The sequence below is a fragment of the Myotis brandtii genome, unplaced genomic scaffold (genome assembly GCF_000412655.1).
Source record: "Myotis brandtii unplaced genomic scaffold, ASM41265v1 scaffold358, whole genome shotgun sequence".
Classification (NCBI taxonomy): domain Eukaryota; kingdom Metazoa; phylum Chordata; class Mammalia; order Chiroptera; family Vespertilionidae; genus Myotis; species Myotis brandtii.
In genome coordinates, this window is record NW_005363772.1 from 2,649,225 (window position 1) to 2,669,235 (window position 20,011).

General features: G+C 40.4%; 1 protein-coding gene across 1 annotated transcript in view; it reads left to right on the forward strand.

Annotated features, from left to right (window-relative positions):
- RASSF8 (Ras association (RalGDS/AF-6) domain family (N-terminal) member 8) overlaps positions 1 to 20,011 on the forward strand; it is a 65,874-nt gene that overhangs the window by 39,478 nt on the left and 6,385 nt on the right. The window contains exons 2-3 of the mRNA XM_005871824.2: positions 13,580 to 13,784; positions 18,136 to 19,025. Of these exons, the coding sequence (XP_005871886.1) occupies positions 13,682 to 13,784; positions 18,136 to 19,025 (993 nt within the window). The 5' untranslated portion in view covers positions 13,580 to 13,681. The remainder of the gene's footprint in view (positions 1 to 13,579; positions 13,785 to 18,135; positions 19,026 to 20,011) is intronic.

Consider the following 20,011-nt stretch of genomic DNA (forward strand, 5'->3'; position numbering starts at 1 on the left):
GTAGTAAATGCTTAGGCCTTGAATCTTTGATTCCCATTTTATAAGTAAGGAAACTGCTGACTTTTTTTTGGACCTCAACTTGTTACTGTTTTCTGAGCACTAAATATATTGATATAGAACTAGCATGAATATTTTATTTTTGTTTGTTAGACCATGATTTGCATTGTTTTATTCTGTGTGACTTTTTGAGTCTAAAATTTAATTATTTAATCTACTTCTTCCCCTGAATATGTTGTTATCCATCACATTGAAACGTGAGTTTTTGAGGATTTTTTACATTCTTAAGAAATGTACATATGTACAGCGTTTAGAGTATTTCATTGTTCCTGAGAGGTCTATACTATTTTGCTTCTTTGATAACTTAGATGCATTAATATTATTGTGGATTTGTGGAAATTTAGACAATCAGAAGTGCATAGATCTCCTGGCTTTGACACTGGGTTGCTGTATAACTTGAACAGTTAGCTACTGGGTAATTCAGTAATTTAATGAGTGTGCACTGTGCTCACAAGATTAGCAGTTATGAAGAAAGGAGGGAACCCTGACTTCTAATTTAAACAGTAGTTAAGGAAGCAGAGAGAGAGTGTGTCTGTGTGTGCATACACACACACACACACACACACACACACATATATATATATATGTATATACACACACATGGGTATATACTAGTACATACATTAACATACTAAATTGCAAGTCTAGATCAGCCTTAAAAAGGAATTACAGGTCACCCTGACATAAACTTGTACAGTAATGCTGAAGTGTGTAATTAGAGTATAGGTGAGTGAGTTTTATAGCTTTTTGTCACCTCTCTGATACTTGGATGTGTTGGATCCATCTTCTCAGCTCTAGATGCAAATTTCTAATTTTGCTGGATAGCTCTACAGAAATGTTTATTGCTTTTACAAATTCAGAATATCCAAAACTTAATTAGTAACTTTTTATTTGTGGCTGAATCATACTAAAAAAAATAATTGCTAGTTGTTATAAATGGTTTGGAATTTTTAGAGTCTAGTTTTAAAAATGAAAAAATGAGGGCCCACCTGATGTGGCTCAGTGGTTGAGTGTCAACTTGTGAATCAAGAGGTCATTGTTCTGTTCCCCATTGTTCAGGGCACATGCCCTGGTTGTGGGCTCGGTCCCCAGTGGGGGGCATGCAGGAGGCAGCTGATCAATGCTTCTCTCATCATTAATGTTTCTATCTCTCTTTCTCTCTCCCTTCCTCTTTGAAATCAATAAAAATATTTTTTAAATAAATAAAATGAAATGAGATATGTATTTATTTAACTTAACTCTTTTCTGAAATAATACAGGCATAAATCAAAAAGGTTAATTTATGTTTTCCCCATCTAAAGGAGCTACTAGTAAACATAACAATTTAAGAACTTGTTGACTGAGAAAACAGATAATATATTTGAAGGAGCAGTTGGGCAAAAAGCATATGTTGGGTTTACTCTATATTCCCAAGCTATAAATGGGAGAGAATATTAACCACAGCAGTGTGTGTGTGCGTGTGTGTGTGTGTGTGTGTGTGTGTGTGTGTGTGTGTCTTCATGATCTTAGACAATTTATTTAGGTAGGTAATTTACAAACTGGAATCTGAAAATAGCTTGAGAAGTCTGTGCTGTTTACTTTATCAATTCTTTTGTTTTGATTTCATTAGATTCCATACATTCTTTTTACTAAAACCCTCTGAGTTTTTAGGGTGGAACATGTCTTCCACTTGACTGGTGACATTTAGCCTATTTTGATTAATTTGGTTTCAGGGAGGCAGAAGCTTTGCTTAAGTGATAAAGTGTTGAAAAAGAGCTGTGTCAGGAGAATTTATACTTTGAATTTTTTCCAATTCCTCAACATTAGTATTATTTTTTTGTTTTCATTTTCCTATCAACTTTAAGTACAATTTACTTGCACATTTTCTTTCACTGAGTATTTAAAAATTAATCTATACAAATTATTTCAATTAAACATTTTATTTATGATCACATTGAAATCACTAGTTGTAGATTAGAACAATAGTATTCTTTAAGTATTGCCTTAGGATATATTGAAGAGTTTTACAATGTGGTCTAATATTTACAATAGTGTCTCTAATGCTAAGATTTAACATTTATTCCAGGAGTTTAAATCCATACTATAGGGCTTTTCTAGACTTAAAGTAGTTGAATACCGATTTTGTCACCTCTGGGTTCACACTGACTTTTGCATTAGTTCTGTGCTTTCCTCCCCAGTTAAATGCAAACTGTCAGTTTCTGTCCTGTGCAGTTAGCACCTGTGCTACTCAGCAAACACATACGGTGTGACATGTCAGCCACTGTGCCAGGGCTTCAAGCAGTAGTATGGGAGTCAGAGGGGTTAGGCAGATAAGTACTTTGAGATAAAACAAAAACACGGTGCTTTGGAAGCCCAGGGGAGAGGGGCCACCTCCAGGTCAGAAGAGAGGCCAAAAGACTGGGGAAGGTTGCCTAGAGGAGGCTGAGGGAGTTTGAAGGATGTGCAAGAAGCAGAAGCATTTTCCAAGGAGGGGAGCAGCATAAGCAGCACAGAGATGCTGGCGAGGGTGTTACATAAAGACTTGAAATGCTCTGGCTGTTCAGGGCAATCGCAACAGTTGCAAGGTGATCAAAAGGTCATACATCCCTCCATGACCTGTGAAGAGTTTGGATTTTATCCTGGAGGCAGTGGGGAGCCATTATAGGATTCTGAGCGGGAATGTGGAGTCAAATCTGTATTTAAGAGAGATTTTCTCTAGCAACAACAGATAAAAATGGATGCACAGGGGGAAAGAGGCAGGATGGGAAGACAGGGAGGGGACTGGATCAGTTAGCAGGCAGGTGCAGGATGCAGGAGTTGCACTCAGCTATAAGTGTTCAAAGCAGGATTATTGGTAATAGCCCTTAACTAGGAACAACCCGAATGTCCCAAACCAGTAGATGGTGAACAAGTTGTGGTATATTTATACAATGGATAACTTTACTGCAGTGAGAAAGAATGAACCACCGTGCACACGAGCAGCTACGAAGCTCAGCAAACATACTGTTAGACCAGAGAAACCAGACACCACTTCGAAAGCTGTCATCCATTCATACAAAATTCAGAAACAGGCGTAACTAGACTATGATAATAGAGTCAGAATGATGGTTGCCTTTCAGGGGCAGGGTTGGGACTCAGAGAGGGGTTCTTCTTAATCTTGGGATGGTTAGATGGGTGTGTTTGAAATTCATCACACTTAAATTGAATGTTATGCTTCAATTAAAACATTTCTTTGAAAGTCCAATTTTACCCTAGACATGTACACTATCCCAGTGTCATCCCCAGTCACTACCTAAATAGTGACTTATTACCTGGCTGCTGCTTTCCTTCTCCCTGAGGAGGGAGCAAGAGGCAGGTTTCAGTGGCCCCTGGAGGAATTCTTGGCCGTGTTCTTTACCCATTTCATTCCATGGGTTGGTACTTACGCAGATGACCTTTGGCCAGGATTATCACTAGATTATCAGTGCTTGAGCTTTGCTCTCTACTCTGAAAATGTAGGACTTAATCAGATATGCTAATGAAGTGCAAATAAATTTATTTAAACATAACAAACAATAGGGTGTTTTCCCCTTAAGCAAGCAGTTTGATCTGGAAAGTGTATTGGGATTTTTAAACGGTTAATTGCTTCAGTAGCAGTACCCTGTAGTGGAGCCTTTTATATTTATTCATGTGCTCTGGGTTAAGTGTGTAGCTTTCCTCATTCAATCTGACTGCTGATTGACAGGTCACAGCCATCTTCTCCTGGTGCTGTGGTTTCTGTAAAGGGCAGGGAATAGGCCTAAGCTCAGTTCTATAAATAGGATACTATCAAGTAGACTAGAGTATCACTTTAGTCAGCATCACTGACAATATTTACAATAAACATCTGGTCTTTTGCCTGAAATTTCACAGTACACATCTCAAACTTAGTATCTATCTTCTTCAGTAATACTGAAGGCCCACTAAACAGTGCAATGCTTCCTAAGTTATTTGAAGCTCACACGTCCCCAACTAAATGCAGAGGACACACAGTATCTAAAGAGAGTGGCCACTAATGATAGGGTGAGGAATAGTGTGGCAATTTGGAACAATAGCATTATTTGTTTTATTACACTGAATAATTAACCTCTCTATTAACATTTTGGAAAATACCTATAACTTTTAAAGGAATTTTAAATATATTTTTATTGATTTCAGAGAGGAAGAAAGAGATAGAAACATCAATGATGAGAGAGAATCATTGATCGACTGCCTCCTGCACGCCCCCCATTGGGGATCAAGCCCACAACCAGGCATGTGCCCTGACCAGGAATCAAAGCGTGACCTCCTGGTTTATAGGTAAACATTCAACCACTGAGCCACACTGGCTGGGCCCTATTACTTCAAAATATCACCAAAAGATGCACCTATTTTTGCATATCATCTAGGGATTTAAATACTTAATTAGATTTTCTTCAGGAAATAAGTAGAATATTCTAAAGCAAAATTATTATTTAAAGGGTAAGAGGAAACTACCTTTTCAAGTTGTTTGAATAGATACTTTTTGAATTTTTTAATGAAAATTTATTTAGAAAGTCAGAGAGGTAGAAGTGAACCTTAGAAGAAATGGGCGGGCTCAGGAAACAAGTTACAGCAAAAGGAGAGGGAGGGAGGGAGAGAGAGAATGAGAGAGAGGCCTTGAGAGATGAAATCGAGGAGAGGTTTGGGCCACTGGGGGTGGGGAAAGCATGCTCTTTGGAAAGAAGGGGGTGTGCTCCATAGAGAGAGCCACCGGTTTTCTATGAATTGAAATATCCCAGTTTAACAGAGATTCTTAGGAATTAGGCATCTTTCTTTAGTTTTGCCAAATATAATCTCTGGCTTTCATACTCTTAAAGCATTTAGTACTTTATCCACTGAATAAATTTAGTAATGAAATCTTTTTAAAAAGCATTTAAACTGTTCTACTTTATTTACTGCATTAATTAAATCTTAAAATTAAAGTTAGTATAAGTTTTATAGTCTGGTAACCCCTTTCACCCAAGGAGCTAAAATTTTCCTTTAGTAATATATTTATTTTATTACTGTTTCCTCCCCTAAATATTTTATTTTGGATTTGAAATGTTTACCTATTAATTTAGCCTAGAAATATATACCTGCTAAGGAACATGTTTTGATATATAAAGTTTGGCTATTTGAAGTCACTGTTGTGGCTACAAGTTGAAAAAATGTTTTTTTGAAATGTTTACACACATAATTGTAACTATAAAAATTGTGTGTCAGAATTGATGGGCTCGATATTTATGATATTATGAATGAGCAGCCTATGGTGATTTTGAATTCACAGATGAAAAATACATTTCTTTTTATCCTCTATTAAGTAAAATGGTGGGTTTCATTGCAGAATATCATAAATACTAAAATCAGGAAACCGATTCATTATACCTGAATGGTGTCTAAGATATTGAACATAATTTGCTGTCACTTAAGTGGATAAAAAATCACTAATGAAGTAGCCCACATATACTCAGGTTTGGATAAGAAAGGACCCTGCCTTGCAGACAGCCTGTTGTAGTAGAAAAGACGTTGACACTGGTGAGCTGGTGATATTTGCCTCAGATCCCAGCTCTATTCCAGCAAAAACCTCAAGGGCCAGGGATGCCTTATTAAGTCGGATTTGATTATTGAACATCTGCTCTTTGCTACGTCCCAGTTCTGTGGCAACAGTTAGGTCAAAAATATTATCTAGCTTAATAGTATTGGAACTTATAGATCCCATGGTCACATCTGCTTGAATACTTTCTCTCCTGAGCCAGGATTGGTGATTCCAAATGTCCTTGCAGACTTGACCAATAACTTATCTTATAAACTAGAGGCCCAGCACACAAAATCTTGCGGGTAGGGTCCCTAGGCCTAGCCTGCGATCAGGGCCATCTTCTGCCCGTTTGCCAGTCGCCAGGCCAAACGCTGCCTCCGCCGCCAGGGCCGGTAGGTCACAGGCGCACCCTGCAGCTTCAGTCAGTGCCGCAAACCGCAGCAGTGGCGGCGGTGCGGCACCTGCATGAAAGGCCCCGAGTGGGCAGCACATTCCATCAGCGGCTAGCCTGGTGCACACGCATGGAGGTGAAGTCGCCAGCACCCAATTTCCCACCGGCTAGAGCCCCCGAGCATCTGGGGATGAGCTGGGGATCCCAACGGCCTAACAGCCAGCCCAGTTCCCCATTCACCATCGCTGATCCATCGAGCCTACGGGCTGGGGGGAGGGACCAAGAGGTCAACCGTTCAGCCCGCCCGCTTGTCAGTCCAGTCCCGCCCCACCCCGCCGCCACCCACCCGCTTCCCCATGGTTCCCTGGTCGCCTGTGGATGGGGGTGGAGGGTGTAAGGGAGGTGGGGGAGGGGAGGGACCGAGAGGTGGTCAATGCACCTCATGGTGACTGGTCGAGCGGTCCTTCCGGTCATTACGCTTATGGTCCCTGGCCTTTTATTGTATAGGATAAGTAGCTTTTTAGTGGTTCTGAGCATTATCACATTTGGATCTGCCTCCTGCTGGCTGAGTAATATTGGACAAGTTACTGATTTCTCTATACCTCCGTTTCCTCATTTAGCTCAATAACTAATATCACATAGAGTTACAGATGGGTATAGAAAGGATTACGTAAAATACCATATATGTGTATATAACAGTTACCTTTGCATCTATCACATAGTAAGAGTTCAGTAGGTGTTAGCTATTTACTATTTTTACTGGCTAGATTCAGTAAAAAACAAGGACATGTTTTCCTTTGAAGTGTTGGTTGACAATGAAGGTAGCAAAGTATATCTGCTTAAGGAGAAAGATCACAAATCTATTTCTACTTAAATCTATCTTTTAAATATCACCTATACTGATGTTTTTTTCACTAGAAGCACATTATAACATTATCTGCTTATTGCCAGTTTCCTACCGATTCTGAAAGAGAGCAGGAAATAACACATGTAGCAGAAAGCACAATATGATCGATGCCAGAGTTCAGGATTTTTCACGTTAAGATTTTGGAAGTATGGTCTCTTGTCCCAGACCTGGGAGCTTTACCAGGAGTTAAACCATCACAGAACTTGCCACTACACACATGCTTTCAACTATTTCTGAAGGGCCAAAAGGTAGGCTGGGACCTAACAGAAGATGTAATTGCAAAACAGATGGCTTTTTATAGTACTCTAGCAAGAAGTGGAACCCAGTGGTCTATTATTTTTATGTTTCTTAAGAGATTTTTGTGTCAATAAAATTAAGTTGCAAGGTCCCCGGCTGTTCCACCTACCATAAACATTTAAGGAAATTAGCAAGAACAGACCACATATAGGTTTTTTATGCTAATGTTCTTATGTCAGTGGTAACCCCCATTTTATGGTCTGTTTTAACTAGAGTTCTTTACAAGAGCAACTCCTTCAATGATGTCTGTACTGGGCACTGGATTTATTTCAATATATGTAAAAGCTTAGTCATTTAATTTCAGATTTCAGAATAATCTAAGTTAATATTACGGTGTTCCAAAGGTTGGCCCTGCTAGCATCTATCCACGTGACTTTGATCCAGTGATACATTCTGGCCAGGCCTCAGACTTCGGTGTTCAGTGAAATGATGGTACTAGTTGACGGCCAGTGGGTTGCTAGCTCTGATGCTCTTTGAAATGAGTGACCTTTACATGCCTGAATGAGGGCCTTTCATATGCCCATCCCTCTCTGACATCTGTAGGTGTGAGGAATCCACAGCTTCCTTAGAACCAAGTAGAACAAAATGCATTTTTTAGTGTTGTTGGTAGGCTTGTGTCTTGAGAAGAAGAATATGGCAAGGCTGGAATGGTAGAAAGGAAGTAAAAAGAGAATATGCATGTGTCACTCAAGATTAGTGGCATTGTGTGATGGAATGTGGCCTTCCTATTAAAGTTGACCTGGGTACTACCACTAGAGAGATTGCAGCCATCAGGAATTGGCTTACGTAAGGGCTATGAGGGCCATCGGAGGCTTTGATCTATTCTGAATTGTGTGTGTCTGCTTGTTCCTTCCCATCATTTTTGTGACATCCCTTCATACCTACTACCCATGGGTTCTCTGACCTCTCCATGTCTTCTTCTCTGGACACTCATTCCAAGGTATGATGCTTTAGGCTTAAATACTGAAACAAAACATTTACTTCATTAGTGTTCTGTGAGCTAGATATATAAAAAAAAGAAGTCAATCTAATAAACATATTCTTGTGTTACCATGAGGTATTAGAATGATTTTACACATAGTTACTATGGGCAGCGGGGGTGGGTAGGGGGCAGAAGAGGAAAGAAATGACTTTTTGGTGGTGTCAGTTAGTATATTAGACTGATAAAAGGAATTATTTTGAAGCTGACCTTACTTTTGAGACTAGCCGTAGTTATTGGAAACATATCTTTGTTTTCTGATACAGGTAATTATAAAGAACCTGCTTTTAAAATTATAATTATTGCCAAACCGGTTTGGCTCCGTGGATAGAGCGTCGGCCTGTGGACTGAAAGGTCCCAGGTTCGATTCCGGTCAAGGGCATGTACCTTGGTTGTGGGCACATCCCCAGTGGGGAGTGTGCGGGAGGCAGCTGGTCGATGTTTTTCTCTCATCGATGTTTCTGACTCTCTAGCCCTCTCCCTTCCTCTCTGTAAAAAATTAATAAAATATATTTAAAAAAATAAATAAAATTATAATTATTGCATATTAAGTCTGTATTTTTGCTCAGAGTGATAATTGATCAGAATTTCTCCAAATTGTTAGTTCATAAATAAGTACCATCCTAGCAAAGTACTTTATTTCTAAAAGGTTTTGATAATGTTTTATGACCTGTTGGTTAACACTCTGGGTAGGAGAAAAGTTTTGGTACCTGATTATTAGTAATTCTAATAACTACTATTCAGAATATACTGTGTTCATTGTGCTGAATTTCTCTCTGTGTCGCCAAAAAAAACAACAACTAGTGGCTAGCATCAGCATTTCATTTCATTAAAGTAGCTACTCTGATTGTGAGGACTTTATTATAACTCAGTTTATCTGTATACTGGTTTTACAAAGAATGCAATGGTATGCAATAACCTTAGATCTTGAGCAAAACTAGCAATGAAGGAAATGTTAAAATTGGCAATAAACTATTTGTCAGTATTCTTGTGTCTGGTGTCCAGGAAATAATGGAATTTACACAGTAGCTTGATGTTTACCATCAAAGGAAGTTAAACTATGTAAAAGTATGCAGTCAACTCTTGTTATTCACCAGGGCCTTTGGTCACTACAGTTTTGTCAAGTGATCAATACATCACCTTGTTTTACATCGTTTTCTCTTTAAAAACACCATGTGTGTGTGTGTGTGTGTGTGTGTGTGTGTCGTGTGCTGACAACCAGGAGGCGGCGTGGAACGAAGGAAGGCCCCAGCTGACAGCTGGGGAAGGGAGGTCCCGGCTGGCAGCCGGAAGGCCCCGATCAGCCCTGATTGCCGCCCAGGCCTAGGGACCCTACCCATCCATGAATTTCATGCACTGGGCCTCTAGTCTATATATATATAAACCCTAAGCGACTGGTTGACTGGTTAACCATTTGACCGTAATGCACATTGACCACCAGGGGGCAGACACCCAATGCAGGAGCTGTCCCCTGGTGGTCATTGTGCTCCCACAAGGGGAACACCGCTCAGCTGACCGATGGGTGCCAGACGCCTGGCTCACGGTTGGCGTGTGCAGCTGCTGTGGCGCGAGACTCTCCCGCCTCCACAGCAGTGCTACCAAGCAGCGGCACGGCAGCAGGCTCAGCGGGGCTGGGATGAGTGGGAGCGGCGCCCGGCCCAGGCTCGGGCTCTTCCCCAGCCTCCTGTCCCTTTGCATCCTACTACATCCCTCGGGGGATGTCGGACTGCTGGCTTTGGCCTGAACCCTGCAGGCCAGAGGCCCAGGGATCAGATCGAAACTGGCAGTCTGACATTCCCCGAAGCGTTCCAGATTGCAAGAGGGCACAAGCCAGGCTGAGGGACCTAACTGGTGCATGAATCCGTGCACTGGACCTCACAGCTAGCAGCACTATAACTTGTGCTGGAACAAAACTTTTCTAGGCACATCACAGCTTTCTTGCATTTAGGAACACAATGCTTGGAGGGCATTTAATCAGTGAAATAACCCACAAAAATGCAAGAACATAACACTAAGTAGACTTTGACAAGGACACTTGTTGACAATATGAAAGCAGAAACAAGAAGGCAGAGCAATGGCTTGTCCAACCTCAGCTAGGAACTCAAATTGTTCACTGCTGTGTACATGTGTGTAAATGACTAAAACATGCCACAAGTGTTAGTTTGGGGGTTAAAAATAAATTTTAGTGCCCTAGCTGGTTTGGTTCAGTAGATGGAGTGTCGGCTTGAATACTGAAGAGTACCAGGTTCGATTCTGGTAAAGGGCACGTACCTTGGTTGCAGGCTCAATCCCCAACCCTGTGCGGGGCTCATGTGGTAGGCAGCCAATCAACATGACTCTCTCACATCAATGTTTCTCTCTCTGTGTTTCTCCCCTCCCTTCCACTCTCTCTAAGAATAGTGGGAAAATATCCTCAGGTGAGGATTAACAACAACAAAAAAACATTAGTGGATGATTTCACAAATAAGGAAACCATGAATAATGAGGATTGAATGTAATTGCACTAATCTTGGGGAAATGTTTCCATAAATTCAGATGCTTAATTCCAATAGGCTTTTAAGATAGTAAATGGTTGTTAGTTAAAGAACACTTGTTCAGCAGTAGCATGTTATTTAACAAACTTAGTTCTTTATTATCAAAATTATTAAAATGATAGTGCTTTGAATATAGAAACTTCATAATGAAAACACATACTCCTTATATTAATACCCTCACTAGTAGAACCTTACTTCTACCTGCATCACTGTTTCCATGGAAAAAAAAACTATTGCAAATTCCAACTGAGGTTCCAAAGCCTGTTTGCTTCCTGAGTCTTTAGTTCCAATGATGACCTGCCCATCACACGCGCCTACAATGTAGGACTTTCCCCCTCCTGTCTAGTTCTGGGGCTGGGAGCAGAGCTTTCGGAGTTGGGCTTTGGAGGATCTGAAAGAAAGAACGGGGAGTTCTAGGGGCCTCTGCTGGGAAGATAGATTCTTCAAATGACTCTCATGGTTCTAGGGAAGCTAGGCATCGTTGTCAGTACAGCCCCAAACTTGACAGTAGCCATTCACTAAAACCAGCGGCCCTTCTAGAAATAAAATGTGGAGCCATGTGGGTCATTGATCTGATCCATGAAGGCATTTTTCCTACCCTCCTTAACGATTCAAGGTTGTATTATATTAGTGGTGTTAAAACAAAAACACAGACTCGGGTCTTCTCTGTGATGACCCACGGTAGGAAGTCTCTGATCCAGTGGTTAAATACCCTGCAAGTTTATATTAACTTGGGCAGTGTTATTTGTGCTCAATGTTTTCCCACATCACTATACTCTGTAATAGTTAACAGATGGACATGTGTTTTATGTTCATTTGTATTCACTTAATGATTAAAAGCTCAAGGTGAAACTGTGGTAATTTAGATAGGAAAATATGTGGTGGTGACTAAAACCTTTGTAGAAACTAAAAATGTGCTTCTTAAGTTTCCTTGAAATGACAGGTTTCTTTGTGGGGAGACGGACTTTTAATGAGATCTGCTGTCTTTCTTGTTAGGTTTCCCAAGTTTAAATTTTTTTAATGATAAGAGACTAGGTATTCAATAGATTTTAATGCAACTGAGTTTTTCTTTTTAAATTCAGCTCGTTTATTTATTTTAATCAAATAATTTAAATTTAATATATTAATTTAACACTATATATATATATATATATATGTATTGTTTGGCCTTTTTTTAATCTTAATTTTATTCCAAGACAGAATAATTCATATTCTCATTCTAGTAGGGAATGTCTAGCAGAGAAGGAAACAAATTTTGTTTTAAGTCCTAACTCTTCTCTGTTTCCTTTCTTTAAATGTTCTCTAAATGGATTGGGGACAGTAGCATATAAACCTCTTACTTGAAGTGTAGAGTGCACACCAGCCCATTAAAGGAGCTTTCAAGATTTTATTTACTGTGTTTCTTACAATTCTTTGCTTTCAGAACTCTTTTTCCCCAGAAACTCTTAACAGCTCACAGGGCTTCATAACTGAGGAGCGCAGTTACGGGAATCAGCTTGTCATGGGCAATGCCCCGTTCTCTGGTTGCATAGAGGTTTATGAAACCGCCCTGGCACTGCAGAGCGCGCTAAAGTACGTGTGGGAAATAACATTAGGCCGGTCCTTCCTCTTGTTTTTGGGATGACGAGAACTATTTTGTAACTTCCCTAGAGAAAGTAGGAATATTGTTAGGCTTATTCTCCTTCAACTCACATGTATTCTGACTCATCTGCCCAGGTGGCCGGGTGGCCTAGAACTGTCTTAGGTCCTGTAAGAGAATGTGCATAACTAAGTTACTGTTTGTAGTAAATACTACTTTACAAGAAACATTTTTAGGGTTTCTAAAATAAGCTTTTTAATAAGGCATTAATCTCAAAACACCAATGCTGTTGTAAACCTCAACTTCATGTTCTTTCTAATTAAGTCAGTGTGTATTACACCTCATAAACGTTAACGGTTTTTTAAAACCACAGAAAAATTGGACAATCACAGGACAATGGACAGACAAATCATAGTTGATTAAAGATTTAATGCAGGAAGAGTTGAGATTTTCATTACCCACAGGAAAAAGAATCGTGTGTAATTAATTGATCTTTAGCAGGCTCATAATGACACTCAAATAGAAGAAATCAAGGCATTCGGCTTGACTGTAGGAGAATGTAAAAATTTCTGCTTAACATGCAGTGCAGCTAAACAAACAAAAAAAAATAACTGGGAAATGGCAAGTGTAACAAAAGGTTACGGTTTATATTATTAGAATAACTTATAATTTCAGAAACTTGTCAAACCCTAATTAAGTAAATGAGAAAAGGACATATATGGGGAAATTGTCAGCCATCAAAGGAATTCTTTTCCTTTAATATTCTCTGTACACCGGAGCCTTGTGCTGTGCTTTGTGAAGACGGCACTCAGTCCCTCGGGGACGAGAGGAAGGCAAGGGGCACACGGAACAAGGAATGCCATGGCGTTATGCACACACCTCTGCAAATGCTGCCAAGGCTGTAGAAACTGGTTCCATTATGTATGATTCCTAAAACGACAAAAACTTTTTTATTTCTCTTTAACCTCAGAAATGATTCTAATGAAACAATTTTTTTTAAAAAGAAACAGCTTATATGTTGAGCAATAGGACTTAGTCGAGTAAATAAGATTTATTTACCCAATAGAGAGTGTGGCCTTATGATTAAAATTATAATTATGAAAATAGCAGTAACATGAAACAATGTCATGACAGGTGGCTTCAGTTGCATTCATGTGGCTGAATTCAGTTCTGTAAAATAAGGAAGCACGTGGTCATTGATGGTAGGATCATCATATATTAAAATTTGTTTTGTGTAACATTTGCGTACTAGAAGAAATCCTAAGATTCATTCTATTAAAAATGTGTTTTCCTCTTTTTTAGCTGACTGCACAGACTGCCTTCTCCGTGTTTCCATAGCCAGAGACATGACCTGACGCTATTGATGACCAGTCTCAGGGCCCTTGGGTGACCGGCTGGTGCACCATGGAACTTAAAGTTTGGGTGGATGGAGTTCAGAGGATTGTTTGTGGGGTCACCGAAGTCACAACTTGCCAGGAGGTTGTAATAGCCTTAGCTCAAGCGATAGGTAAGTGAATTCCCTGGTGTCTAAGATAAAGTGGTTTATGGGTCCTATTGTTGTTTTTTTAAATATTGATTTCTAACGGGTTTTGTACATTTGCTTTCATGATATCTCACAAGCTCACTTTTACTTTTACTTATCACTGTTCCGTGTGCTTAGGTAAATCTGTAAAGACCCTGCCTCTCTGGTTCCCCCCAGATTTTACTAATCTTGAGTCTAGAGCAGCCGTGGGCAAACTACGGCCCGCGGGCCGGATCTGGCCCGTTTGAAATGAATAAAACTAAAAAAAAAAAGATCGTACCCTTTTATGTAATGATGTTTACTTTGAATTTATATTAGTTCACACAAACACTCCATCCATGCTTTTGTTCCGGCCCTCCGGTCCAGTTTAAGAACCCATTGTGGCCCTCGAGTCAAAAAGTTTGCCCACCCCTGGTCTAGAGTCTGTACTGCCTTCCCTTCTGCTGTTTATCCTAAACAATTGTTTCTGGAATGAAGGATGTCAAAACCTAGACTCCTAATTCCCAGGCCCCTCATTGGAAAAATCCTATTTACTGTTTATTCTGTATACGTTTAGAAAAGAAAATGCAACAAATTAAATAACATGGTTTTTCACTAGAAAGGTAATGTGTACTTTTAAAATCTTATCATATAGTAAAGATGAAGTTGTCAAGTATATGCTTGCTGGCTCCATCTTATTCAATTACCCTGTGCACTTTTTCTTCTTATTTGCTCCCAGTTTATCTTTATCACATTGTCTGAGTGTTTTTTAGTTGTCTAAAACCCTTTTGGAACATGATGAAGGCATCTACATCTATATCGGGAAAGCCAGTAATGTGGATTCAAGTTTATATTTGCATCTTAAATCCATTATTTAGCAAGCACCTATTCAGAGGAAACTGTTCAGCTCCATGCTAGGTGTTCGGTGCCTCTTTGTCTTTGAACTTCTTATCAAAAGTATTTTATGTCATGCTAGTCTATATATATAAAGCCTAATACACACAGTATCCTCTCGGGAGTTCAACCGGAAGACCAGGAGTTTGATCGCTCACTATGACGTGTGCTGACCACCAGGAGGCGGCGTGGAACGAAGGAATGCCCTGACTGGCAGCCAGGGAAGGGAGGTCCAGGCCAGCAGCTGAAGGCCCTGATCGGCCCTGATCACCACCCAGGCCTAGGGACCCTACCCATTCATGAATTTCATGCATTGGGCCTCTAGTTTATATTGAAAGCATGTCAATTTAGCTCAGGGTTGAAACAAGCCAGTTTAACATTTTATAGAGACAAGTGTGCCACCAGCACTGTGGCAGATGCACTGTTAGAAGTTGGCAATGCCATATACAAAGATGAGGGTTTCTTTTGGTTTTGCCTTAAATACTATACAGCACACTCCTATATCAAACAGTGCTGGAAATCCTAGGCTTTCACATCTAACAAAATGTTCTTGCAATTGGAACTAATACTAGGTTATGGACTTAAGTTTATTTATTAAAGGGGAGAATTCAGGTATTTAATTTTATTTCATATCCTTTCTTTGCAACCACCTTTAGTGATTGTCCCTTTTAAAAGTTTCAGATAATTTATTTGAATTAAATATTAGTGTGGTTTTTTTTTCCTTAGTGAAAACTAGGATTAGAAAGTGTCAAACGTAACTTTGTGATACTTGAGAACCAAGCCATGGACAGTAGTAAAAACAAACCAACAAAAAAAACCAAAAGGCCTGGTACTTGAGGAGTATAGCAAGCTGCATTTGTCTACGTGGTAACCACATTTTCTGCACAGCTTTTCAAAGGAAAAATGCCCAGATGTCCCAGGTGTGAGTTTATCTGTTTGCATTCAGGAGTGTATTTGTTAATGAACAAGTTGAAAAGAAGTTTTAACAGAATCTGCTCCCCATTTTTGCTTCCTCAATATCTCAGCCCAGACCTGTTTTGAAAAGTTGACAACTTGAATGAGGATGTTTTATGATATTTCTCCAAGGCTTAACAACTCTTTCTGTATCATAAATACTTCATTGAATTAAGAATTCATCTAAGAGATGACTCACCTGGCAGCCAGCCAAGGGCTGTGGCTCCTTGCTTCTGTCATGGCCAAGATCATCTCGGCATCAAATGCAGGATGCTGATACGCACTTAAATATTTATATGTCTTGTAATGAGAGTTATTGGTATTCAGTCTAAACACTAAATGAGAATTTTATAGGATTTGGCCTAATCTCTACTCTAAGAAATAATAGAGGGTTTATTAATTAGGGGAAATTACTGTTGTAACAAACCCCAGGATTTCTGTGGCTTAACAACAGTAAAAGTTCAGTTATATTATTAGCAGAGTATAGACTGGCTGCATGTTTCTAAAAAATGTATAGTGATGCAACTTTAAAAGACTAGTTTCTTGGGTTTAAGGCCACCTATGTGCTTTATGGTGGCAAGATATATATATTCTGGACTCGGGATTGTTGAGTTTTCTGGGCAGCTGCAGTTACCTCAGGAAACCACCGAGATGAGCATATGTACACAAGTTGGTAATCTGATGCAGTGCTCCTACGCAGTCCAGTCAAACTGGAGCTAAAGAGAACGTACTTTGGTACAAACTGTTGAATGTGACTGGTAGTATAGAAAGAATACTTTCTCCTCGGACCTTTGACTATTTGACAGGTTAGATTTAGGTGGTAGAAATAGAACCGATTCTGAAACTACAAGAGACAGAACGACTGCTACTGGACCTCTGTGTCCTTCTCTCTCTCTCTAGACTAGTACAGTACAGCCCCTCTAATTCCACCCTGGAGCCCTCCCGTGGCCCCTCCCCCCGGCCGGCCCCACCCCTGATGGGCCCCCATCAGGGCGGGGCAGGCCGGCCACCTGGACCCCATCTGTGCATGAATTCATGTACCAGGGCTCTGGTGTCTTTAATAATGGCTACCACATACTGAGTACCTACTGTGGGCCAGGTGTGGTAGTAGGTGCTTACTACACTTGACTCTGACTCTTACAACTTGTGAGGAACTGCTACTCTCTTCATACAGAAGTAAAGTTATGCTACCTCCAGTAGGTAATTTACCTGGAAGTAAGTCTCCAGTTGTTTGCCTCCAAAGCTCCAACTTTTCAGCTGCACCCACCATTCAGGTTTCCTTAAAGGAGAACATTGCACATGCTTAAAGCAGTATCATTCTTCATGTGCTGCTTCTGAATTGCATGCATGGGTGTTCATATTTACATATCCAGATTTCCATGTAATGACACAGTAATTGGGAAAATACTACTGTTGGTTCAGAAGCTCATGAAATTAAAAAAGAAGGCAGGAATGATAAATCAATAGCTATATATGCAAGCACTATAATTTCTAGATGGCAGGGTTAGTTTATTTTTTTGTAATAACATTAACTGCTAATGGACACTTCTTTTTATTGAGATATAATTAACATGTAACATTATATTAGTTTCAAGTGTCACCTAATGGACACTTTTAACAAAATTAATATAATCCTTCTGAACCACTCACCTTAAGTGGAAATATTTAGGAAGTCTGTTCAAGCTAATGGCATGATATTGTCTTCTGAAACTTTTATCTTCCATAATTTCTAGTTAGGCTCAGTGTATTTTTTATTTAAATGTGAATGTATTCTGTTTTTGCTTTTAATACCATTTTTGCCTTTTAAATTCTTTAGAAGAATCTTCGAAGCTATTACTACCAAAACAGAACAAGACTTCTCTTCAGGCCCCGCTTTTCATGGGAAGCTATTTTGAAGGGTTGTTTCTAGTGAGGTGATTTGTTTTATTGGCCGCAGGTGTGCAGGGAGATGCCGCGGTGTGAACGTGGGTTTGCCGGCCCTCGTGGGGAGACAGGAAAGACCTGTCCACCTGGCTGCATGTGTCCCTTCAGGAGGAGAACTGGGCCTCTGACCTTCAGGTCCGATGCGCAGAGAACACAGAGGATTTACCAAGTGGAGGTTTATTCAGGTTTCGCAGTTCTACCTGGTTCCTGTGACCAGGTCCTTAGGGCTTCCATTGGGGCGTCCTGGTGTCCTCCTTGGCTTCGGCTGCAGGTCCTGCCCCAGGCAGGAAGGTCTAGGCCACCAGGTATTTGACAGGAGTGTCAGGTTCTCACTGAGGTGTAAAGAATTAAGTTGAATTTCATAGCAAGTGAAGAGCATATGCAGTTCACATCCTGTCAGTTGATGCTGTTACATATGTTAAGGAGTTCAGTGTCTTCAAGTGAAAGTTTCAGAGGCAGTGTGGACTGAACCTTGATGCTAATCAAAAAGAGACAATTATTGAAGAGCATCATTTATTTCATTATTTTAGCTATCGCATGTGCCATTTTGATGGTTTATTCATATATTTTTTTTTTTTAAATCTAGGTCGAACTGGAAGGTACACTCTAATAGAAAAATGGAGAGATACTGAGAGGCATTTGGCACCTCATGAGAATCCCATCATATCCTTAAACAAATGGGGGCAGTATGCCAGTGACGTGCAGCTTATTTTACGTCGGACAGGGCCATCTCTCAGTGAGCGGCCCACTTCTGATAGCGTGGCTCGAATTCCTGAAAGAACTTTATACAGGCAGAGTTTGCCCCCCTTAGCCAAACTGAGGCCTCAGGTTGACAAATCCATCAAACGGAGAGAACCTAAGAGGAAATCGTTAACATTTACAGGCGGTGCCAAAGGGTTAATGGACATTTTTGGAAAAGGTAAAGAAACTGAATTTAAGCAAAAAGTGCTGAATAACTGCAGAACAACAGCAGACGAGCTAAAGAAGCTGATCCGCCTGCAGACGGAGAAGCTTCAGTCCATTGAGAAAGAGCTGAAATCAAATGAAATAGAAATACAGTTTTGGGAGCAAAAATATAATTCTAACCTTGAAGAGGAAATTGTCCGCCTGGAGCAAAAGATCAAAAGAAATGATGTAGAAATCGAAGAGGAAGAATTTTGGGAAAATGAATTGCAGATTGAACAGGAAAATGAAAAACAGCTGAAGGATCAGCTTCAAGAAATACGACAGAAAATAACAGAATGCGAGAGCAAATTAAAGGACTATTTGGCCCAGATCCAGACTATGGAAAACGGTCTTGAGGCAGAAAAATTGCAACGGGAAGTCCAGGAGGCACAAGTCAATGAAGAGGAGGTTAAAGGGAAGATCGGTAAGGTCAAAGGGGAGATTGACGTTCAAGGTCAGCAGAGCCTGAGGCTGGAAAATGGTATTAAAGCTGTGGAAAGATCTCTCGGACAAGCCACCAAACGCTTACAGGTAAGTACATTTTTACAAAGAAAATGATCATCTTTTTTTTATTTTATTGATTTTTTACAGAGAGGAAGTGAGAGGAATAGAGGGTTAGAAACATCACTGAGAGAGAAACATCAATCAGCTGCCTCCTGCACACCCCCTACTGGGGATGTGCCCGCAACCAGGGTACATGCCCTTGGCCGGAATCGAACCTGGGACCCTTCAGTCTGTAGGCCAACACTCTATCCACTGATCCAAACCAGTTAGGGTGAATGATCATCTTTTTAAAAGCATCTATTTTTGACATCTCTGATGAGTGTCCATTTTCTCTTACATTTAAAGTTAGGCACCTACCTTAGTTTATAACTTTATTAGAATTCTTGTGACTTAACCATAAAGCTTAGATGTGAGGCGAAACCAAAGAGAGCAGAAGCCACACTGCCCCTTGCTCCAGGGAGGGGCTGTCCCACTGCGGCGGTTGCAGCGGCAGGTAATTGGATATCGGAGAATAGAATCTCAGCTGGAATGGACACTAATGATGCGATAGTGAATCTCTAGCTTCTTTCAGAGCTAGAGAAACCAAAGCCAAAAGGGATTGCCAAGGATTGGTTTACCAAGGATTGTCTGGCCGGTTGGCCGCTTATCTGTGGCTTCTTCATTGTTGCCAACCCTATCTTCTTTCCCGGGGTGAAAATAGTCCCTTCCCTCCTCCCCTCTCCCGTTACTCTCCTTCGCTTTCCTGAGGAGAAGGGCACAGAGGCCCACCTCTGACTTTCCCCTCTCCAGTCTCAGTCTCAGAGCACTTACATTTCTTCACATATACCCTGGTCACTCAACTTACGTTTCTCGGATATCCGTTCTTGAAAAGACAAGGTGGTGATGTTATGGAAGTTGATGTGAGAAAGACACACCATTGATTATAGCTGTTGACAAGCATTAAGTAAATTTAAGGTTGTTTTTAGTGGAATTTGCCCACATCTCAGGTGCTCGACAGCATGTGTCTAGTACCT